The sequence below is a fragment of the Vanacampus margaritifer genome, chromosome 9 (genome assembly GCF_051991255.1).
Source record: "Vanacampus margaritifer isolate UIUO_Vmar chromosome 9, RoL_Vmar_1.0, whole genome shotgun sequence".
Taxonomy (NCBI): domain Eukaryota; kingdom Metazoa; phylum Chordata; class Actinopteri; order Syngnathiformes; family Syngnathidae; genus Vanacampus; species Vanacampus margaritifer.
Genome location: NC_135440.1, coordinates 10,314,997 through 10,340,873, shown reverse-complemented (window position 1 = coordinate 10,340,873; position 25,877 = coordinate 10,314,997). Strand labels below are relative to the sequence as shown.

General features: G+C 39.5%; 1 protein-coding gene across 5 annotated transcripts in view; it reads right to left on the bottom strand.

The window, feature by feature from the left end:
* ldlrad4b (low density lipoprotein receptor class A domain containing 4b) overlaps positions 1-25,877 on the bottom strand; it is a 190,463-nt gene that overhangs the window by 15,909 nt on the left and 148,677 nt on the right. Inside the window, exon 1 of one of the 5 annotated variants that reach the window (XM_077574930.1) lies at positions 25,041-25,520. The exons of 3 other annotated variants lie outside the window; for them this stretch is intronic. In XM_077574930.1, the coding sequence (XP_077431056.1) occupies positions 25,041-25,134 (94 nt within the window). In that variant the 5' untranslated portion in view covers positions 25,135-25,520. Of the gene's footprint in view, positions 1-17,361; positions 17,590-25,040; positions 25,521-25,877 lie in introns of those variants that run through there. One more of the 5 variants, XM_077574931.1, reaches the window with a different exon arrangement.

Here is a 25,877-nt window from a genome sequence, read left to right as displayed (position 1 = left end):
AGGCTGCCCAAGTATCATTTGCACGATACTTTACTGTCCAACCAACAACAGATGGACAAAACAATACTCCTGTCTCCGTGTACTCTCTCTATTTTAGACCTTTTTTTTTATTTTGCAAAAACACTGACTCGTTGAATATGTGATACAAGTTTGGTGGTAATTTATGTACCATCTAATTGATATGCTGATATAGTTTGTAATCAGCAGGCTAAGGGAAATGAGAAATTTTTAAACGCAAATGGAAGTGGGGTCCAAATTGTGGTGCAATACAATTCAGCCAGCCTGTTTTAACGCTTCCACGCCAGCAGGGGGAAGCACAAGTCCAACTCTACATTCTTGAGTTACAGCAGGGCTTGGCAACTTGTATACATAAGGCATGTATTGGACCAGTAAGCATTCATACACCATTTGAATTGGATTTACAAATGCATAACGCTTCTATTTATGAATTAACTTGAGTGAACAGACTGAAAACACTTCCAAACTGTGCAATTGGCTGGTAACCAGCCCAGGGTGTATAAACCCCGCCCCTCGCCCGAAGGCAGCTGGGAAAGGAAACAGAATTATGTGTTTGTACTGCCTTGAAATCAAATCATGTCTGAACAGTCAAATTGACCAAACAAGCCATGAGGGACAAGACTGATCTACAGTCGCTCCCATGTCTGTATTCCGCCAATCACAACCCCCCCACCCTCCAGTCTTGTGAGCTTGCTCTTAAAAGAACTGTATCAAATACTTGATTTTACACAATTTTCTGAAGAATGTAACATTGCCAACAAAGCTTTATCATCATGGAAAAATCTCTATTATAATCTAATTGTGTAAGTACAGGAAGTAAATAAGTCATTAGTGAAGTAATTGTGTATTCAAACACATATCAATCGCTCAGTTTCGTGTGTATGTGCTCCTATGACAAAAAAACCGAGGCACTTGGCCCGTGACGTGACATCATCGACTCATGAAGTGCTACCAGCATGAGGGTGTGTGTTGCACAGAAAATCCTTTCTGTAAGCCTGGTATAAATATCATTTCCTCTTTTCATCTCATGTGTCAAAACTAGAAGACTCAATTGGAAGAAAACAAGAAACAACTTGTGCAAATAAATAAATAAATAAAAATACTGTGACACTAGTTAAAAGCCACATCGGAAAACATTTAGGGGGAAGCAAGCTAGAGGAGGAGTTAAGAAGAGAGGAAGGAAGGATGAGAGCAAAACAAAGAGGGGAAAACACCTAAAAGCCAGAACACAGTGTACAGCACTTCTTCTGACAGTGACCAAGAGAACTCTGTGTGCTGGCAGTCTGCATTACCAGCGCCAGTCAGATGTTATTACAACAGTAATCCACTTGTCAAAACAATATCAGTCTGGCGTCTGGAGTAGCCTTATTCCTTCGGCAGTCTGAACATTTTTGCATTGCAAGGCAGCCTTCTTGATTCTTCTTCTCTGATGTGACAAGAGCGGCTACCGAGTTGATTTCTAACATTAGCTGTTAACTCGGATTAGAAACAATACATAAATGCAAGAAGATCAATTGGTTGAAATGCAACAACAATACAGAAAGCAGATCCAGAGGCTAGAGATAGACAGATCTGTTTTGTTCAGGGCCGATACCGATTATTGTTAGTCAAGGAGGCCGATAACCGATATCTGAAGCTGATATTCATTTGTAGAAAAAAAAGTTAGCCACTAATTCGCAAGCTAACGGTTAGCTTGCGGGCTAACAGTTAGCCGGCACATTACTCCCAAATAGCCGCCAATTCGTGAGCTAGCGGTTAGCTCGCAGGCTAATCATTAGCCCACAAGCTAACTCGCAAATAGCCGCTAAATCGCATTGTCAACTAGCAGGGGCAGCTTTTTTTCTATAGCTTATACACATGGTAGTAAGTTTGGATTTTCTTCTGCATGTGAGCGTCTAGAGTAGAGCCGAGCTTTTGCTGCTTATTAGCTGTTAGCACTGCAAGAGCAACCAATCAGATGGTGCTGTGGGCGGGCCAATGCTGCAGGGAGTCAACAGCCATAGAATAGACAAAGGAGAAAAGAACCCGTCGGAGCTAAAACAACAGTTTTTAATTTATAGGTCATCAAAAAAAAAAAAGGCAGCTATTCATAAAATACTGTACTGAATATCAGCGCTGATTATCGGCCGGGCCGATATCCGTCTATCCCTACCAGAGGCCTATGAAAACATTGCTGCAATTAACAATATAGTTTGTACAGGCCACAATAAACTAAAGCCGCTACAACTTAATGTTGAGAAAAAGACAGATCAGCAAATGTAAACACACAAGTAATGGAGAGACAATAATGGCCTCACTCTACAAGCCAGCATGCTAACTTGGCTAGTCAGGGCCAACTCTGTTAACTTTCATCAGTTGTGATCAAGGGATGGAAGAATTTCTATGCCAACGTTCTGAAGAGAGATACAATCAATAACAGAATAATCAACCGCTAATCGATTACCAAATTAATCAATTATTATTCTGATTATCGATTAATTGTTTAGGAACCGTGTTTAATTTAAAATGACCCAAATCTTTTGACTTTCAGCAATAAATACATTCAGATTTCTGTTGTCCTCCATGAAAACAGACTGTGTTGAATCAAAATAACAAAACAAAACTCTCAACAAACAATCAATCCATTAATTGGTTAATACGCTCACTCTTAGTCAACAACAATCCAAAATTGGAGTTTAATCACATAATCCCAGACACAGAAGAAACCATCATCCATGAAAAAAAATGCAGTCATTAAAAAGAGTAAGTGGCCTGCCTGGTGGCAACATTTGAGGGAGAGCGCAAATGCGAGCGAGACAGAGAGTGTATTGAGGGCCAACGAAAGGTCACACAGTTCAACAGCCCAGTCAGTGCAAAGAGGTGGTCAATAAAAAACAGCCACAGGTTGTAGACAAACGCAGAACTGTGTGTTACCTCATTGTAGGAATGAGACAAAACTAAATTTGAGTGTCAAATAAAACACATTTCTTTATTTCATTTTTCCTGCATACTAATATTTTGTGTTCCACATAAGTTTATTAAAAGTGGTTCACTTGCATTACCAAGGCTTTTTTTTTTGTCACGTACTCAGTTTTAGTACTAGTAGGTGTTCTAATACATCAACTACTACACGTCACTGAAATGAGACACAATTGTTATTGGTGGCAAAATATTGTGATATCATCTCGTAAGTTATGAATAATTTACAACCCTACCCCACGGGGAAGAAATATGGATTGTATATGTTCTACTTCAGAGAATGTTGTGTACACTTCTTTTTTTTTTTTTTTTTTTTAGGAAAGCTCAGTATTGTTCATTCGATTTGACATCATCATTGCTTTCCTTTTTTTTTTTATATATATATATATAAAAATATATATATATTTTTTTATTTATATATATATATATATATATATATATATATATATATATATATATATATTTTGTATGTGGGTGAGTATGTGTATGTGCGTGTGTGTGTGTGCGTGCGTGCGAGCGTGTGTGTATTCATCAGTTCACCTAAAGCCTATTAAAAAAAATCCCATACTAATAATATAATATAATAATAAATTGCCAAACGCAGAAACATCAATGTAAGTTATCACAATGTGGTGGCTCTCGCTAACAGACAGAATTAAGTAACCAGAATTAGGTTAAAAAATTCTATATACGTAGACCATGTTTCTATAAATTTTGATATTTGGTTTTTAATTGAGGCAGATATTTTTTCCATTAAAATGTGATTTATGAGGTTAGACCATTGGTCGATATTCAGAGTTTGTTTATTTTTCCAGTTAACAAGAATTGTTTTTTTTGCAATAGTAAGGGCTACAAGTGTAGATTGAAATTGTTTATGTGGTATGTTAGATTGTTGTGTACACTAACAACGTAACTGCAAATGAATTCTTAATGAAATGAATGACAACGAAATATTTTGTGCTCACTCATTTTTGTTACTAATAAAAAGCAAACTCACCCTGTTTGGGCCTGAATAGAAAATGAGGAGAACAGCTGTCTAGAGAGCTATTCACAAAAAGCACATTCATTTGGGACCTCTTAACAACAATTTAACAGCTGAGCTTGTACCTCGCGTCTGACCTTAGCAAAAGTTAGTGTCAAAAGCAGCCCGGCTGGTTTGCTTTTACATCTTTTTCCCAGAATCATGACACTGTTTTGTCTATGATTCAGTGGATGTATGCTGACAGTAGAGCTTGAGCGTTCAAAGAATGGACCATTAACCACCTGCTAATTTCAGATAATCAGACAGGCTGAATCCCACCATTAGAGCCAAACAGAGCACAGGCCCACATAAGCCAATACAGCAGTTTAAGGAATCACTGTAACAGATGGCAAATCGGGGAAAATGCAGCCTGTCGGTAAACCGCAAAGCTTGATCATTTTGGAATAGATAACAGGAAACCTTGTTGCACTGACTGGTGATTGTCGCTCATTAACATGGCAAATTAGAAGTCAATAAGTGTGTTTGTTCAATGTTGATCATCCATTTTGGAACCCTTTTTGTGGTGTATCTCAGCGTAAAAAAAAAATTTAGAACAAGCAACCAAAATGGTACAATACTAATGCGGAGAAACGTGCTGCCAGTGCGGTTTTCCTACACTGGTCCGCAAGTTTCAGGAGCGTGACCCAAATTCCCTCCTCCTCAACCAACCTGCTCTATAAAACATGCAGAAAGTTAACTGAGGCAGAGACCAAAAATAAAGGACGCTTTCTTTGCTTAAACTTGGTTCTCCGGAGAGATCCAGCTAAGCTAGAGGGCCTGCTGAGTTCACAGCCTGCTGCCCAACACACACACACACACACACACACACACACACACACACACACACACACACACACACACACACACACAGCCATGTCTGCTGCCACTGCCGTTACCATGGTAACACTTCAGCATGGTGCTGTGATCAACAAGGCCCGGAGCTGCTGGGGCACCATGGCAGCGACCTAGCTGGCATGCACGCTCACGCAGTGCCACTGACAGATAGAAGATGGGAAGACAGCGGAAACCAAGAGCGCCCACACTTCAAAACACGGGACGAGTTCAAGGAAAAAGGGAATGGTGGGAAAGTGATGAAAGGCAAGAGAGCCCAGGTACAATTGGGTGCGCACGCATCATACGCACACACCTCTTCCTCCCGAGGGGGAAGTTCTCTGCACGGTCTAGACGTCTGGCATCAGTCTGGAAGAAACGGTTTCTCGGAGCCAGTGTGAGGACGAGTGTGACACAGCACACGGGGGAAATCTTTCAACCCAGTCGGATCGCCTCCCATACGACAATGAAGTCACTTCAACCTCTCAACCTAGTTAAGTGCAGTTCAACCAGAGTAGAAAGGGCTTGATTATGTGCTGTGCGCACAGTGTGTATAAGCTGGGGAAGAAGAAGAAGGAAAAAAAAATCCCTCCACAATTATCAGTGGGACAGGGAAAATATAGACACTGAGACGAGGAGACAAAAAAACAGAGACTGTTAAAAGAGGAGGAAGAAACGCGAAAGCAGAAAGTGACACCGTGTGAGACAGAAGGTGCTAGACATGAAAAAGCGACTCAGGGCACCAGAAAAAATAATTACAGTTCTTCCTCTCTCCGGTCTGCCTGCTTTTTTTCCCTTCTTCCTGACTCAGCTCAACTCAATCAGACACACTTTTAATGCTACACTGCATTCATTGGCATACAGTTGGCCCCTAAGAGGAATCAAATGTCAGTCACCAATCGACTAGCCTAGTTTAGGGCTAGGTTATACTTTATTTGGCTGTTTTCATGGTCTGCTGCCTTCAGATTACCGAAACTCCACACAAGAGTCAAAGTATCTGATTCTGTACACAAAAATGTTAAGGACTGTATAATTGTAAACAAAGGATGTTTTGTAAGAGCCTTTAAGTGATTTCAGTGTTTTAAAATACATTAAAGGGGAAGTCAACATAAAGTTTTCTTTACAATAATAAGTTGTACGGGCCCACACTAGTCTAAACATGACATTCTGATTACTGTTGGCGGAATATGAGTTAAGCAGCCAAATCCACCCGTTTTTATCTATCTCAGGGAGCGGCCATTTTGCCTTAGCCTTCAACGACTGTGATGTAATTTTCATTTGACAACAAGTGGCAAAATGGCCGCCTCATGAGATGGATAAAAATGGGTGGATTTTGCTGCTTAACTCATATTTTCCAAACGCACTATGAATCAGAATACTGTGCGGTGCTAAGTTTTTAGACTTGTAGGGCTGCATAGAACATATTATTGTAAAGTACATTTTTGGCTTGACTTCCCCTTGAAATATGCTTGAAGACACACTCAGTGCTGAAAACATGTGCAAACACTGACAATAATTTAGCATGGAATTGTTGCGATATGACGTTAATCTTTTTCGCCATTTCAGTTGTCTAGATTTTCTTCATCAGGCTAAAAACAAGCATGAACGTCGGCTTTCTGGCATGAGTCAGTCCTCCCCCATTTGTATACAAGCTAAACCCCGGCACAAAAATAAAAGATGTGCCCGTTTTAAAGATGAACACACGGGTGCCTGTTTACGAAAAAGGGCCTTCATTTTTCATTTTATTGTGTTCTATTGTACCTAAGGTGGGTCCAAACAAACAAACATTCTTCTGTTTATAAAGCTAGTTAAGTTGTGTGAAGTACACTGTATTTAACTCTTTTTTTGTTAGTTTTTTTGTCACAGTGTATCAGCATCACCACTAAATAAATGTTCCATATCCAATCAAAATCATCACTTTTCAGGAGACCTTAAAAACGGTGTGTTTGTTCAACCATTAACATTGCATCATCAAAGAGAGAAAGCCATTCTCATCACTTAAGATTGGTTAATAATTCGTAAAAAATAACACCCAAATGTGTGGACTAACCAACAGTATAGATTAGGGGGGGGGGGGGGGGTGAGAGAGAGACATTTACCAAATCGTGACACATGAAGTTTCGGCCCGACGCCAGTGATATTTTGTCTGATTACTCAGTAAGTTCACTTTTTGCTGAAGTAGGCAGATATGATGAGGCTCAATGCTGAGCTGGCAATATACTTTTCCTTGGCGAATGACTTACAGATCTGCACCATCTCCATTTGCATGAATACAACATGAGCAAATATTTAAATAAAAATATGCAGGGCCTAACATATCAGGAATATTACAATATGATCTAATATTATCAATATTGAAATATTCATGAACTGCAGTAAAATAGAGGGGGCACAAAATGGACTCATTTTGTCAATGACGTGACCGGCGCTTGGCTGGCTCAACATGCGCCTGCAGAGTCACAGACAAGACCGTCTCCCAGGTGTGTGTGCGCGTGTGTGTGCGTGCGTATTTGCCTGTGCGCATGCATGTGTACATTTATCAGAACGAGACAGACAGGATAGTGTCTAGACACCCCCCCCCCCCCCCCCCCCCCTCCTCCCACCTTCACTGAGTGACTGAACCAGACTACAAGGGTCAAACTAATGTCAGGGTTAGAAAGAGTGTGTGTATACATGCTGACCAGGGTCAGCCTGGGTCAGCGTGTGAGTGGGTGTAGTGGAGTAGAGGTAAGCGCCAACTTGCTGTAGCATGTTGCTTGCAACTTATTTCAAAAAAGGCTCAAGCAGAAAGGTCTGTTTGATTTGATTGCAGGGGGCAAATTAGGCTAACTGCATATTGACTGCACACGGATCATTTAAAAAGCTGAATGTATATCTTTTGACATGGGGGGCAAAAGGATGCATGTCCGCACACAGGATAAAAAAAAAGAAAAAAAAGATTAGCGCTGAAAAGAACACCTTTTGTTACAAGAAGCTAACTGAAACAGAGAGTTATATATTTGCAGAGACTGGCGGTAAAGGCGGACAGATGTTGAAGGCAGACGAGCAACAAAGTGGGGCATCTTGTGTCTCATCTATGAACAACAAAACAGCGGAACACGGAGGAAAAAAAGAAGCAAAAAAGAAAAAGAGGAAGCAGAAACAAGTGGGCTTTTGTTTGTCTGTGAGCGTCGGTACAGCACCCTAGCACCCATCCTTAAAGGGGAGGCATGAAAGTCTGGGGGTCTGCGCTTTCTACATCAATCGGGAGTGCAGACGCCTCCCAGATGTTTGGTGTTTTGTTCAGCAAAAGAAAAAGGAAAAAAACAGCAGGGTGAGGTCTGGGATGCGAGTCATCCAATTTGAAATGATTTATTCTCTTGGCATTGCGCAGCCATATTGGGTAGTATGAGTTTTCTTCATGTTTTGGTTCTGATGGAAATTTGACAAACACTAACATCTGGAAAGTAACAATACGTTTGAGAGTACAATTTTCAATTTGTACAGGATTCAAGGCAGATGCAGCACGACAGCAGACAAACTTGCCAACATACAATTGAGGGTATTGTTTAAAATGCATATAGTGTGTCAGCATGTCTTTATCCTACTATAGTATGCCTAAAGTTGGCCAAACCGCATTGTAATCGCTCAAGGCCGACTACGGCTACTGACTTTAAGCTTGATTACACTTAATGAAACCAGTTTTTTCTTTCCTTTACGTTCTTCCGGTATTTTGTTTGTTTTGTTTTATTATTTAGCAACAAAATTGTGTCAGTTTACAATAATTAACTTCAATGGGCATATTTGATTTGATATGCGAGTAAAACAAGAACGAAACAACTTACACTCATAAGTGAAGGAAGCCAAGGTGTCTTGAAATACAAAAGACCTGACATGGGATCTTTTTGAGATACAAGCTAATTGTTTGGCTGATTTATGAGATATCAGAGCTTTATGGTTTCAGTGAAACGTAGAGCTCCAGCTGCTTCGTTAAAGATTTATAGTAGTGGTTACGACGGAACTATTTTTTCATCTTAATTGCTATAACCCTCTAGAATTTTCGTCACACCTGGTATGTGTGCAAAGTTTATGAATTTTCCCCCAAAAAATTTTACCCTTTAAAAACAGCTTGGCGAACAGCAAATTGTCACTGCAACATCGTGAACTTCATGAAGACCTTAACACTCTTCCCAGCAAAAATGAGCTATAACTTACTCAACTAGCAGGAGAACATCAAAGTATATTACATGACATTTCCTTGTGTCAGTAGGTGGCGCTATGACTACGGCAAAACTTATTTTCCATAAATACCTTTAGGTCTGGCTCTTATATCAAGTTGAATCGTCTGAATTTGTGGCACTGCCGTGGCCACGCCCTCTGTCAAAATGTCGAGCAGTAATGTCTCCCCAGCGCTAGCCGCTAGTAGTGAGAGCTGTCAGATTACTTTTCATAGGCAGTTTAATAGACTTAAAGAGTAACTTAACACTAAATCAACTCTTTTTTTCTTTTTCTTTTTTTGCTGATAAACTGTATAAACTGGTGTCTACAAATGCTGTCTACACGTCCTGGTCATTATTTTGTGCATGTTTGTTGAAAGCTTGAATTTGGGTCAAAAAACGTGTGTTTGGCGCCATCTTAAGGTTGCACACTAAGATAAACACAATTTGGCTGTTCTTTCGATACACGAGAAGCTACATACTATGTCACTTGTGACGCATGACGTAGTCGCCCCCACCACACACCGGCTCATTCTCGTACACGTCTCCTTAAAGTAGCACTAAGGAACTTTTTAACCTTGATAAAACATTTTCATAACTCTTCTGATGAAACATCGACTTAAAACTAGTTGAATGGTACCTTTGCCATGGCCTGAGGGGTTTTGTATCATTTTTACTGGCACTAAGCAACTTTGAGGAGGATGGTAGGAACACTGCCACACACAAAAATACAAATGTGCTGACTGCGTTATGGCATACGCCAAAAGCTACCCCGGATGAAAGGACAGTCAAGAATCAACATTGGTCCGGATTTCACTTTCTGGAGTGAGCTAAAAAAACGATGCAATGTGCTTGTCCTCATAGGAAATGTGGTCTTCCTTCAGACATAACAATACCGCTTTTGTCCATATGGTGTCGTCATAATCAACGTACACTGAAAGTTCCTTAGTGTTGCTTTAAACGGCTTCTTAGTGAGTTGTTTCGGTCAATCACAGCCAGACCACGCCCAACCCTCTCCCCATTCGCAACCCAAGGGTCCTCCAGGCAACACCCCCTTTGAGCGCCAAATTCAAATCTTAGAGAGGGGTGGAGCAAGAGTCTGACTTCCTGTTGAGTTCTCCTTTAAATGACTGTGCACATTTTGATGCTGACAGCTTGACACAGTTGCCATTTCTACTGATCACTTATTAACAAACCGGGCTCAATCAAATGTGCTGTTTTAGCCGGCAAAATCACTTCTGTGGTTCTGACGTCACTTTGTGTCATAGACCAAAATCTACGGGGAGAGATTTGTCTAAAATCTCACTGATGCTTTTTGAGATGAAAATAGTGTGCTGCCAAGCACAGTTTAAATGTACCTAAGTTAAAAAAAAATGATTATCTAAAAATGAAAACCAGTTGGTTGTTCATTAATAAGTGGAAATGTTTTTTAGTGTTGTTCCAATAACGTTTTTTGGCTCCCGATACCGATTCTCAACATGAAAAAGCTGTCCTGCTATTGGTTCAGAGCATTCATAGGCCAATAGGATATCTTTGCTCGGCATGCAGTGAACATGTCACACATCAGTGAAAGTTGTGCACGAGCAAGACACAAGAGGCTGCATCCAAAGTCCTATATTAGCGTCGGAATTAATGGTATCGGCATGTTACTTGTTAGTACTCACCGATATCGATACCACAGTTTTAATGCAGTATTGGGGTCTCTGCCGATACCAGTATCGGCATCGGAACAACACTAATGTTTCCCCCCCTGTCTTCAGTATTCATAATTGCTCTTTAACCTAGACTTGTTTGCCATTTTTATCCATATACCCTATTATTTGATTTCAATGTTCAGTAGGATATGCGAATACCAAAATATTCAATAACTGCAGCCCAAAGCATACTATGTAACGAAAGGCTGCAAACAAGTCTTTGACATGCAGTCTCATTGTGCTGAGTCAACAGAGCAAAAGTCAACATGCTTAAGTTGCCCAATAGACTTCACCAGATGACTAGCCCCTCTTCCGCTCTGTATTCCACCCATCAAGTGGAGATGCTTAAAAACCATGAAGCAATGCCTCACAGGCAAGATTAAGCAGAAGCAAGAGACCCAGTCGGAAAATAGAGGAAGAGAGCAAAAACAAAGATAAAGAGAAGGAAAAAGAAACACGGTTAAAACAGTGTGACTGCAAAACAGCGAGGCAACATCAACAACATCAATGTGGCAAAACAAGAAACTAAATACAGGAAAGACACGCTTGAGATAAACAAATGTATGCCCCCTCCCAAAACACTAGGTCGTGACCGCAGGCTGAACTTGGTGTGGTGCTGAGCAATGGCTGCTGACAAAGGAAATTATATTTAAAAAAAGAAATCTGCTGTCAAATAAGAAGTAACACACAGGTGTATACCTAAAGACTAAACTATCAAATGTATTGATCTTATTAAAAAATATCTTTTGATTTAAATAATTGACATTTAATTTCTTTAAAAGTCATGTAATTTATCCACGAACCAAATTAGCAACAAAAAACGCCCAAGTACAAGACACGCTTGTCGAAAATAGTTTTCTTCACCCTAATCGGTGGCATCTGTCAACTTGAGGAAACCGAGACTGCATGATGCTATCATCAAAATCTTCAAGAGAGTTTACATGACTTTGCTGAAATGCTGTGACGAATGGTTGCTAGCCCAGGCATAAGGTCTAAACATCGTCCGCTTTATCCCATTTGAGTGTCCAGTGAGTAAACAGCCTGTCCTCCTCAAGTGGGTCCTCTGGTAAATGCCCACATGGTTAAAAGCTCCGTAAAATATCCTAGCTGTTTCCGGGTAATGTATTTTCTGGACAGACACATTTGGAATTTAGGTGAGACGGTAATAATGGAAATCACCACAACACTGACTTCCTTCTCTTCCCCTTTTTTTCTTCCTGTCAATTTCCTATTGTTATATTGTTTGTACTTTCTCACTAGTCTCCACACACCTCCTTTCCACCTACAACACCATCTTTCTTCATTTTCTACTCTGTCTTTATGTGGAAGCATCACTGAGGGAGTTCAACTGAAGGTGAAGATTGTAGCATAGAAAAAAAAGCTAGTAGCTACCGACTTTAATGTGGTTGTGCAGTGGCGAACTCTTGGCCGATACAGGCTCAAAACCAGTGATGTACTGTATAGGAGCGAAGCAAAAACATTAACACAGACACAGATTGGGCATTATGGCCTTAAAATAAAATCGGCGACTTCATTCTTTCTTTTAAAAAATCTAATTAATCTATTAGTCGACAAAATTCGACAGATGATTTGTTTACTAAACTAATCAATATTTGTACATAGCTAAACAATTACACCTGAATGCAATTTTGCAGGGGAGGGGGCGAATGAAAATGATAATATAAAATTAATGAGCAAATTAGCAGTGCTGTCAGGAGGTCCTCTATGCATCATAACCGGACATGGATGGCGTTAACAGTTCCATAGCTGGCGTAATGTTTTGAGATTTAGGATTTAAAAAGGAAAACAAGAACATTTACAGACTACAGAAAACTTCAACGGTTTGCAACAGAACATGTCTTCGCGCAGCCTTGCTTTAGGTGATCTGCTGGGTTAATCTGTTTGGCAGATGGGGCGGGTTGCGGGTTAGCAGGGGCTGTGTACTCTGATGGTAATGGGACAGCACAGGGTTGGGCCAGGCCGGATGCTGTGACCATGACCTATATTAATAATTCACACAGGATCATCATGCTGCTCAGAGCAGGAGTCCTAATCATAATTAGTAACACTAGCGAGCAGCCACATCAGCGTCTAGGGGAATTCCAAGTGGGAAATGGCCGCCTTGGGATGACAGAATTCAAGTGTTTAGACAATGTCTTGAATTGTTGTTGTGTGTGTTTTTCTTTAACAAAATATTTTTTCTCTTGAGCAAATAGGGATGTTTGATACCACTTTTTTTTTTCCAGACCAATACCACTCAACTCCACAACACAAATTCCAAATGCCCATAATACTAGTAATTTTAGCGCCATTGTTGGAGTCCGTGCAGGAGATCAACGCACACAATGTCCATTTATAAGGAACAGCAAGAGGATCTCCACTGTGGAGGATGTCAAGTTGGTCGCTGTGAAGTAGGAACTTGGAGACCGACCGCCTTGCACCCCTAATGGTGTGTCCATGTACAACAACTCCTCCCAATAGCTGGGCCGCGGCCAAGGAGTGCTTTTAAGAATATTTTAAAGATGATGACGATAAGAAGAAGAAACATTGAATGCATTCAATGAACTGATTTCTTCAATGTCTCAAAGAATTCAATTAACGCCGTTGTGACATTTTTGAATGAAATACGATGACACAAAGTCCGAGAAGCTCAAATCTATCTAGCAACTCGATCAAATCCACCAAAGTTGCATTGCTCTGATTGCGCCACAACTGAGACCTGCTCTTAGCTGGTCTAAAGGTAAGTATACTTTCAGTCACCAAATTGTCAGGTGTGCCATGGACAGTTTGCCAAACTTCCTAAAAACACGCCAAAGGAGTCAAGATGAGCGCACGTCAGCCCTCAGAGCCCAGAATGTTTGTCTGCACCCTACATGTAGGTGAGGCAGCAGACGAACAGTGTTGGGGGTTGAGAGTCAAGAGGCAGGGCCAGACCAGACAACCTCTATCCCCAACCCCCCCTTGCCGTCTGCTTGTGTGTGAGTGTCTGTCTGCGTGTTTGTCGGTGTGTAAGTGAGTGCTCCCCTCTCCCTAGCCAGACAATAGAGCGATTCTGTGCCTGATTAGGGTCAGCTGGTGACTGCCAACAGCAGGAGGAAGAGCAGAAGGAGTGCTGATAAAGTATTGGGCTTGCAGACTTGATGATTATGGAATAAAATAATAATCATGATTATTTTTTATTGATATTGAAATCACACTTAATAAACATGATTATTCATTACTTTCATCGTATTTATTCAACTACCAAAACTCAACTTTGAATATAAAGTAACTTAAAAGGACAACCAAAATATAAATTAAGTAACAAATCAAAGAATTATGTGTTAAAAACTCCCCCCTTGTCCTGCTTTTGTGACAACGACACTTACAGAAGTGTAGTTTATTCGCTGCCATGCAGGCCATGATTAGTGACTTATCTTGTACTGACACAAAACAGAAAGCAAACTTTCATCTCCGTGGGTCCACGTCATATTTAGACATGTTAGCAAGACAGCCAACTAGGGCTGGGCAATAAATTGAATTAATGCGATACATTGTCATTTTAAAAATCGAATCGTGGAAAATTTGCTAAATCGTGAAATTGAATTTTGTCTTCTGGATTATTAAGAACTGTTGTTCTTAAATGTTCTGTTACATTCAAATGTTTTTGTGAGTTGTAATTTTGCACATGTGGCAGAATGCTGGATGGGTGGTTTACAATAGCTACCAACTACTTAATTGTGACATTTAAGAAAAAACTATGAATGTTAAATTTATGTTAAAACTAATTCAGAATTAGTATACATTATTGTTGTCTGAAAATGTTTGCACCGGAATGTTTTTTTTAATGAATGAAACCTTTGAAATAAATGTTTGTTGGGTTTATTAGATTAAAATCGATTAAAATTGTAATCGTCCTGAATGACTTCAAAATCGAGATTTTATTTTTTGGCCATATGGCCCAGCCCTACAGCCAACAATGAATTTTACTTTCGACACATTGATGGCTTTTCTTTTATTATTACGTTTTTATGATTGTGAGAAGCCAAACTCGAAAACACGATTCAATTTAGATGAAGTTCACACAACTAACAACTCAATGTATCTTCACCAATCAGGGAAGAGCATGATGCTTCAGGTTAATGCATTTTAATATTTTGGGGAAAGATGCAAATGCCTCAAAAGAACGGTGCAAGCTTGTTCACTTTTACCATAATGTATGACCCAATGTTACATTACTTTTTTGCACTGGTCCTGATACCAGAATTTGTGACAGTTTCAGGCATCTGACAGCACAACGGTTTACAAAACTGTGACATGATGTGATACGTAAAGTGCTTCTGTTTCCCTTGCCGAAATAACTCCACATGCGGGTCATTTATTCCAAAGTGGGCATACTAGATAGAGTCAGCAGCAAGGACTGCTTTCCGAACCTATTAGAAGTTCAAATATGAAATAAAATCACAATGGTTTATCCGTAAAACAACCCATGTTGCCTTCTGTCTTCCATCATGAATTGCAGTCAAAGTAATGTGTTCCTCCAGAGGGAGACATCTCCGTGATGCGAAGCAGCATGCAATCTTTAGTCAATCACTGCACATACAGCATTTATATTCAGGCAATTACAAAACGGCAACAATGGGCCATTTATTGTCACAGGGGGAGCTTGTTGACTCATTCAAACATGATCGGTGTCTTCTTGCAGGAGTAAACGGCAACCTTTGGGAGAACATAAATTTGGACTGTTAAGTGGCTCCAGCTATGCTGCTTCTCAACTGGAGTGAACAATATTATTTGTCAATATCAATTAAACATTTATTCTGTTATATGTTAATTTAGCACAAGCCATAAAAAGCGATATAACACTGAAATGATCATTTGGAGGCAATTTGAGGGTCAGGTTTAGCTATCGAAATATTAAGATATCTTTTGCTTTTATTGTCATTCAAAAACAAGCCACATTGCAGACTACTGTAGCCATAACATGTCATAATAAAATATTGTCAGCAAGTGTGCAGTGGCCAATAGTTGGAGTACCACCATTTGATGGTGACAAATCGATAACTATATTCTAGTGGTGCAACGGATAATCATTGGGATGGGGGGCACAACAACAACAACAACCAAAAAACAAAGTGGACATTTACAATCGATACCATTCTGACATGTCAAGGGAGCTAAAACATACTCAACGTAACACGCTAACCGTAACTTCTAAATAAAGTTAACCAAATACAATAATACATAAACGGCAATGCAAATAGCCAGAGCAAAATTTACTTTGAAGTTCGCCTAGGTCGTGGCGTGATGGCGAGCTTGACATCCCTTTTAGACGTTACTTTATCGTAATTGATTGACATTGTAGTTGCGACATCAACACAATGCTATCCCGAACTCATGTTCAATCGCTAATTTAGGACGCTAAGAAACCGCTAATTAATTACATTGTATGATACGGCATAAGTAGCTAGCGGCTACCTGTTAGCATGACCAACAAGTGTCTGGCTGCCGACTGGTAAGTAAGTTTGACTTAGGCTTACTTTAATTATTTTTCAATATTCTGGACCAAGGCAACTTTGTAATTCACTCTCCATGTTTAACCCCTAGGCGTTATTGTGACCATTTTTTGGCTTTTTGTTGGTTCTGACCAAGCCATTTCAAAATAAAATACTGCCCACGGGTTAAAGGAAGGGAATGTGCCTTAAATTGCACGTTCAGGTCTTTTCATTATTACAAAAAAAAAAAAAGACATCGAACTTTGCCTTCATTTATTTTCTAAAACACTTTTTTGCCCATTAAAAAAGAAAAAAACATTCAACTCAAAATGTCAAACTTAGCTGTTTAGATTATAGAAACACAACTTTAAGCCATTAATACTTACATTAATTGTTGCGATTTTTTGTTTTGTTTTTTACTCAAATTTAGAAAATACTAATCAGTAAACTTACGCTGTACGCTTTGTATGAAAATGTATTTATTAATCTGAAACTTCAGGCTTATAACTGAGCCACTGCATTTAACAAACAGGTTGCAGTCTGTTTCATGTCTGAACAGCACTGAAATAGAATATTAAGGCCATTAATTCCATTAATATAACATTCTTCCGTGCTTAACGTGTCAACCCTAACCCTAAGTAAGACGCTTTGTTGAATATTTCCATCAAAAATGGATGTTTAAACATCAATTCAGCCGCATATTGAATCGATTTGAGAATTGCGCACTGCAATATCGCAATATATTGCAGAATCTATTTTTTTTAACACCCTTATGTTACACCCATGTACAAATAAGTAAAAAATAAGAATGTTTCTGCCTCATATTGCACTTAAAAGTTGTGTTCCTAAATCCTAAACGGCTATATTAGACATTTTGAATGGATTTTTGTATTTATTTAATGGGAAAAAGCGTTTTACAGAATAAATGAAGACAAAGTACTAGTTCTCTTTTTTTTTTTTTCTTGCTGATCCGAGAAACAATCTGATCCAAGACTCAAATCCGTGATTTGATCCGAACTGTGACTTTTGTGATCCGTTGCACCACTACTATCTTCAGTGTTAGCGTATCCCATAGCAGGCACGTCAGCGCCTTTAAGAGCAGTGGGGTTATTGTAATGTTGGAAAGTGATCCAACAGATTTAATTGATATGCTGCTTGAACGGACTTACTCATTGCTGCAGTGATCCTTGTCAACAGTCTCTCCCCTTGACAAATTAGGCTTCTTCAAAATCCACAGTAAATCCTACAAACAAAAATGTACTATACTGTTAACACTTGTCTCTGAACATGTAAGAAAATATATTACCTCATGTAAAGGACAAAACCAGTGGGCAGGTAGGTTAGTGTTTCTACTTAAAAAAAAAAAATCTTGCATATTTTTTGTCAGTTTCACTGTGAGCACATAGCATAATACTTATGCTTGCTATTAACTTTAGCTGAATCCTGGGGTGTTTACTGTCTGCCAATGTGTCTGGAGTGCAGCACTTTGACGTTATGTCCACAGACATCTAGTCATGAGACACACAGCAGACTGATTCATTCGCCTGAACTCTTTAGCATCCCAGATAGTCCAACTTTGTGTAAATACATGTGGGGAAACTTCCCCGCTCACATCCCACTGGCTGCCCACCATGACACACACTTGACGGATGGCCTGTCTCAAAAACACTACCACTACAAAATCTGTCCTGCTCCAGTCCCAAGGGCATTTTGTCAACCAAGGGAGGAGATTTGGTGTGTGTGTGTGTGTGTGCGTGTGTTTGGATGGGGGTGCAAAATCGAGACACAAAGGGAATCCCAGCAGCCACAGTGGCTGGGTGCTATTGATGCTGTAAAGTGTTACGCAGTGTCGGTGAACCCAGGGCAGGAAGGACACAAAAATTTCCCATTTTATTACTTCGGACTGACTGTCACAGCCAAACTGACCTACTCTGCTAAACTTAACAACTGCACAGAGACAATCGGCACAGTTTCTCTGACAATAATAGACCATTTTGATTCAAAAGTCAACAAACATTCTTTTTAATACAGTCACAGAAAAAAAACTATAATGTTTGTAAGAATAAACATGTGCGCACACACACTACTACTGTATTAGCTTAGTAATTTCATGTATCAAAAACTTCATGGTCACTGCGGAGAGGCTAGCCACCATAAATAGATCCTAAACTGTAACACAGCTTGTTAAAGATATCATATATTCAGCCACGGAAATGAGCAGTACGTCAACTCGTCATTCTGAAAAAAATGTGCAGCAAGCTGTTTGGAAATGTTGTGTAAAATGATAGCAGTATTGGAAGGACAGTCTTGCACTTCACAGTAGGCTTTGTCAAAAGTTATTGTGCCATGAAAAAGTCACTACACATCACAGGCAACACCGTTTCCGGTTTAGTTTAGTTTAAATCACATAAACGTAACACACATATTGTTGTTGTATTCTTTCAGTCAGGCTATAAAATTTACATTCCGTTTGAGGAAGTGGTTCATTTGCATGAAATAGTTTTCCTTATGCCCTTTAAATGGTTGGCAACGAGTCCTGGATGTAAGAAAAGCAAAATAGAAATTGAATGGATTTTTTTCCATTAACTTATTTTCATTGTTTACTGGCTATGAAATAAAGTTTTATAATAATATACAGTACTACAAAGAAATTGCATCTTAGATGGTTATGCGTCAATCCAGTTGCTTCATAGAACTTTCAGTACCGTAATCAAAAGATCCGAGTGATTAGTGTTGCCTTTGTAATGACTTGGGAGAACTTGAAGGACAACTGGAAATTGGGCCATGTATTAATGAAATCCAATAGAAAACCCCAACAACAAGCCTTTTTATTTTTATTTCTTAAATATTTAGGTCAAGAAACTAACAGCACATTTCGACCATCAACTACCCATACCTTGCTAAAGCACTGCGCCAGTTCCCAAATACGCCATCTTACAAAAAATTAAGGTAATACAAAGGACCGCCGCCGCATACCTGCAGTTCGGCACCCGTGGATTCAACTTTTCTTTGATATTTCTTCAAGATTTTTTGGGTTGGTTAAAAAAAATATCTTCGATGATAATGGGCATCAACAAAACGGATTTTCCCTATTTGGTCCAGCCCGTTCCCTATCCTCCGCGAATAGCGAGCATACATGAAATGTAGGTAGTGAGAACAGATCCTTTTGTACGAAGTCCAGGTAAAGTGAAAACTTGCTTCACAATTTAAGCGTGATAACGTGAGCATGACTTCACTCAATCTATTTAATGTAAGTAACATGACAACAATGATGTATGATTATTCTAAAAACAAGTCCTGAATAACCCACAAAAGAAATCAAGCCCGACTTGGCTTTAAGCAGCATTGGTCTGTGCGTATATTTTTTCTCCTAACAGTGTTTTACTGTACATTCTAGTAATCAGGGTTGTTCTGCGAGCAATGTTGCTGTGTGAGCGCGACTAGATGTGTCTTTGTCCATTATCTTGCGCTCAGTCGCCATTGATCAGTTTGTGTTAGTTGGCAGCACATCTATGATCTGAATGTCCGTACAGGCCCAACGTAAACAGCGCCTTCCACTGACAGGAAAATCCATCATCGTGCAGACTGGCAAACCCTTGATAATTCTTGCACACAGAGAAACATGCGTTTCTTCAGCCAGCATGGTAATCCTGCAGGTCAACTTCCAAGTGTAAAACTGGGTCTTTGAAGACCCCCTTGCTCCTAAGTTCCAACAAGGAGGTCTTTCTCAGCACTTTGCAAGTTGAGCACTGCTATTCATCGTTATAAACCTTCAGCTCAGCATACTGTAGCTGTAAGACTAAATGAGGTTCAATTCTGAAATTGTCTGTGAAATTAATTATGAATGTGATTTATCTTGTATTCATTCTTGAAATGTTGTTGCAGCAGTTAGTTTACATCACACCCATTAGCCAATGTTGGACTTTCCTCAAACTTAAAAGTTATTATGTAAGAAACATGACATCAGTAAAAAATATATACATCTAAAAACAATAGCCCAGTCAAAATCAACAGCAGATCAACAATGAATGAATGACGACCCCCCCAAAATAGATTTTTGTGAACTTGGATTGCCTGTCTGGCTGTAGACGGAAGGGTAAATATTGACTGTCACTCACTACAGTCCCTGTTTCTATGTGCAAGTGTGTAAGTGAACATCTGTCCAAGTGTAAATGCGAGCGCATTTGCCTTTGTGAGTTTCTTTGTACGCGTTTGAGTAAGCGTCAACAAGTCGTTGTGTGCGTGTGGCGGCCTGAGGCACTTGAACGATGACCCTGCAGCCACCTACACACTAACGCAACTCATGCACAGGATTACCCATCAGACCATTTACACATCCACCTGGCTGGCCCCGACTGCAGGCTGTTACGTACACAGAGACACATTCAGCCACTCCACACACTGACACACTGACCCCTTCCCTACCCAAGAGAGCATGTATATAGCGTTGTCTATAAAGATGTTAACTCAAACAGCGCATAATGATATACATTGTAAATACATTCCACGGGTTTCTTCTTTTTTCCCGACACATCAACACAACCGCAAATAAATTATATGAGTGGTCTTGTGTTCTTAAAATCTATACGGCTATGTTTGACATTTTTCATTTTTTATGGACAAAAGTGTTTTATAAACTATATATATAAATAAATAAATAGACAAAGTTCTATTTATCTTTGTTTCCGCTGATCCGAAAAATGATCTGATCCGTGACTCAAATCCGATCCAAACCGTGAGACACACACACGTGCTAAAGTTGAACATCATCATTTACAAAGGAAATGGTTAAATCGCTGCCAGTTATAATGCACTTTGTCAATTATTTCCTTCACAAAAGCTCATACAAGATTTGCCCATAGTTGTAGCAACTAATGCAGCAGACTATATTCTGAATTGAACTAAAAACTTAACTTGCTATAATAACAAGGATGTATTTTACTTGCAATTGAATGGGGTCTTGGCACAGGCCATGACATCATGTCCTCTAGGGCTTTTGAGGCTTACCCTTTTCCGGTTTAGGGACCGCCCAAAGCTGTCTTTGCAAAGTCTCGAGTAAAATATGGGCCTTTGAAACTTTGATACTTTTTTTTTTTCATTCCAAAAACAATACCATGAACATTGTTGATTACATGTATAGTTCTATAAGAGAACTTGCTCTCCTTGACACCACAGTGCATTACAACTAGAGCTGTCAAACGATTACATTTTTTAATCAGATTAATCAAATCTTAGAATTTTGATTAATCATGATTAATCACTTAATTAAAAAGGCTTTTTAGTCAACATTTTTGCCCGCCAAATTTAAAGAGCACCTGTTATGTTAATTATTTAGACATTTAATGTTATGAGGACGTCTTCAACATGTGTTGATCCACTGCACACGCTCATTCTCCTTTTTTTTCTAATCAGTTAACTATTTGCATAATTCAAAATGGAAAAGAAAATGACCCTGACAGTTTGACATGAACAAATATTCTGAATGCCATACGTAAATATTTATTAAATGTTTTACTTCAATGTACGTAGTTATGTTTATTGCTCAAACAAAACCTGTGCTACCTTTAATGTTACCATCCGGTGTCATCTTAAGGATCATGTGCGGTCAAAATTAATAGTGTAATTAATCTGCGTTAAAACATGATTAATGCAATAATTTATTTGTGATTAATTAATTAGTTAATGCTTTAACTTTGACAGCCCTAATTACATTTTAAACAGTTTAAAAAAGAAAAGTGAAATAAAGCCATCCCAAAGCTGAAAATTAACACTATCCTGCCCATTACATCATCTTGAGGCAGCCCTAGATTTACACTGAGCTTTATTTTGCCCGAAATACATGGCCTGTACACATCCAATGTCTGTCAGACATATAGTTGACATACATTATGCAGCCTATCATATATTTAAAAAAAAAACCTCAAATACACATACTACACAATTTTACATATTTTCTGCTTAATTGGAAATATTCATAGTAGCATTACTATAATAGCACATGCATATTCTATCCCTTACCACACAGTAAGGGCAAGCGATCTTTGCGGCTAACCTATGTTGTTTTAATCTAAAAATCTTGTCGTTGCCGAGTCAACATGCCAGTGTAGTCTCGCAGTCAACAGATATGATTTCAAGTAAATGAATGCAAGGCTCTGTAAAGCTCTTTGGACAACGTATGGTGTAGATAACGCGTTACATAAGTACACCCCATTTACCATTTTGATCAAATTGGATTTTTCATTTGTTGGACTATGATTCTATTTTTATTTTTTTGGAAAAGCGCAAAGATGTGAATCGTTTTCGAACATCATTCGCTGATGTCAAAATAAATAGCGCATGAAGATTTTGGGTGCAAGTCCAAGATCCAGTGACCACAACATTAGAAAGAATATTGACTTTATGCTTCCATATCCGTGGATGTTCCTACAGCCCTTCTCGAAATTGTTGCCGATGCTATGAAAGAGGTGTTACGAAGATGATTGTCAGTGAAAGGTAGTTTAAGCAAGCAATTTATATTCTGTGATGTGGTATGCGCACAGTAGCGCAACATATCTAGCTGGTTAAAAAATAAATAAAACTTTTGCAACCACATCGAACAGTCATCCATCCTCCATGCTTTCTCGGCTGCTCAGGAACTACCAGGGGAATGCTAGGAGTAAATATACTAGGGCTGGATGTCAATTCCAATTTCCTGAATCAATTAGATTCCAATTCACAAGAGTTCAGTTCAATTCGATTTTGATTCACTTCATTTCAATCTGATATTAAAGAAGGATGAGATGAAAATATTTTCATAATTCTAATAGGTTATGAATTGTCTGTGCAATAATTCATACTTTTAAGTTGTATTGTCTGTGAACAGTAAGATAAAAAACGATGGGCCTTTAAAATTTTATTTTCTTAAACATTTATGGGAAAAAGATATTAAAAGGAAAATTGATTCAATAGCAATTACAATTACGGTATTCAGATTATTATTTTTTTTAAACCCAGCCCTTAATATATACGGTTATCAAGAGAGCGATTCAGTTTATTCTGTGATATGAATTTTAGGCCATATGGCCCTGCCCTACATGGAATCTTTACTGTACTAACACAAATCTAACCAAGCTGTGACAGATACAGCGTTTACAAACCATCAACTGATTCAGACCAGAGAAAGCAATTTAAGTGTGAAAAATATTTTTGGTGTTTGTTTACGATTTCTAATGTGCAAAAAGTGAATGCATCTACAATATAAAAAATTGTGCATTTATTTTAGCAGTACTGTCATATACTGTACAGTACTAACAATCACAGTCATTTTGGTGACTAGTAGTGGTATGGAACTTTCATATTGTGATCTCTCCAGACCGCTCTGCTTAGAAAGAAAGGGAAAAAAGGACTGCAGCTTCTCTCAGCCAAAGAATTCATGAGAGTATGAGCTTTATTATTCAGCCTCGCACACTCTGTTAAACAAGACAGCAGACCAACAGAAGCTCCTTTTAACACTAATAAATGGTTGGATGTCCTTCTCAATAGTTACATGTCCATATGATTAGAAAATGTCATGAAAAGTTCTAGGAAGCATTTCTCAAATACACAGACAGATTTATAGGGGGGGGGACAACAACAAAAACATGTGCCACACTGTTGTCATAAATCAACAAATTTCAGTTAATCAAGACACAGTCAAAAGTTTGAGGAAGTTAAATTAACTGATCTAATTGGACTCTCCTCCTTACCTGCATCCCTGACTTTTTCCCCCCAGGGCTAGCAATAAACTAGATGAGGCCACACGACCAGTGCAAGGTGAGCCATGAGTCAGTGTGCCAGACAAACATACACTTCTTGGTTACAGTGTGGCGTCACTGCAGCTACACTCTGCTGCCAAATCTAAATCTAATATCCTACATTCACCACACGTTGCCCGAGCCTGGCCTCTCTCCCGATGGAAATTACACATAACTGGAACGCTGCCCTTCTGTTTGGAGCTTTTCTGTACATCCGCATGTCTTTGAGGAGTGCATGCACATATATATTTTTGTAATGGTTCTCGTCTAGCTGCCTGGTTGGGAATTTACTCCTGTCTATGTGTGTTATTTGTCGTTGACTCCATTTATATTTGTCCTTTCCTATATATCTGTCTGCTCTGTCTCAGTCGTAAAGAGTAGCATCTGCAGTGGATCCAACAGGCAGCATTAAAGCAGAGCTGATAATGACAGTTTCTCTGTGGGCTACTCAGACAGCAGACAGACATATCATACCATTCCAGCGTTTCCTGTTAGTGCTGACTGCCAACTATTTAACCCTCTGTAGGGATCCCTTATACTATGTGCACAGATGTCAATGGTCAACTAAAAAGGCTGTAATTCACAGAAACAACCCGCCATAAGACCAAACAGCTGTCAAGTTTCTTGCCTTAAAACAAACCTAACAAGTAATGTGTGCAAAACGTCATGCAAGTCATTTTAATAGGCTATTGTGACTGGAGATTGCACTGCTCCTTGCCGATGTAATTTAAGTGGCTGCTATACTGTATGAGCTAAAAATACCGTCACACTTTTACTGACTTCACACTTGAAACTTGAAAGTCATATAGCCACATCAAATGACATTATAAATACCACTAGTCACAATGGAGCCTCTGTAAAGTTTCTACTGTACTGCGCAGTCGCACGGAAACTAGAAAGGCCAAATAAATATAAATGAGAAGGTTATATGTTTGCCGGTGTTAACAAACGAACCGGTTTCTCGGAGGAACACGCGTTGTCGACCTAAAGTACACTACACTGAAACGGATTAGACGCTCCATTCGTTTCTGGGTCGGATTTAAGATCACGGAAAACACAATTAGGATTTTACTCACATATCTCCATTCCCTGTGGCTGGGAAGCGGTACAGTTGCAGGAGCAGGTGACATTGGAGTTGCCGGAGCCGCCAGAGGCCGTTAGGTTTTGCATGGGGCTCGTTGGGCTCGGTGGACCGGGACACCGCTCCGGGGAGAGAGCCACCACCGCCGCCACCGTCGGGGATCCCCGACGGGAAAACAACGAAAAACTTCCAGGCAGCGACAGCTGAGTCCGCCGCTACGGCTGACTGCCGTCAGTTTCGCACGTATTTTCCACGGTGTTTCTCACGCCATATTTCACTCGGAGTGGACTCGGAAAGTGAATTAGTTGCCGGTTCGAGGTGAAGCCATTTCTGGCGGCTCTCGCATTGTGCAGTTCTTGCTTTTCCTCCGCCGCCGCGAGCAGCTGTCTTCGAACTGGACCAGGGCAGACGGGGTGGGCTCAACCCCGCCCACGCTCTAACTGACAGCTGTGCTTAACCAATCAGACTCAAGAGGAGGAGCGGCACTGTTGCCTCCCTCCACATATCTCAAGTACACTAAAGTAAAGTACACAACTACACGCACACACAAATCACAACGCTTGCGCAGTTTTTCCAGTGATCAATTTACAAAATTCTGTAAAAATATTGAGAGTATTTTAATCATCTATCGTCTGTACCATATACTGTATTCTCAAATTCATATGTAAATATGAACACATTAAAAAAATATATACAATAATGCTTACAATAAACCATAAACTACATAAACTGCATGTAGCTTGTGTGCGAGTCTACAATCTGATGTTATAAAGTCCTTGCATCTCCGTCAACATGTAGTGCATGCACTACAAGAAATAAAGTTGGAAGAAGG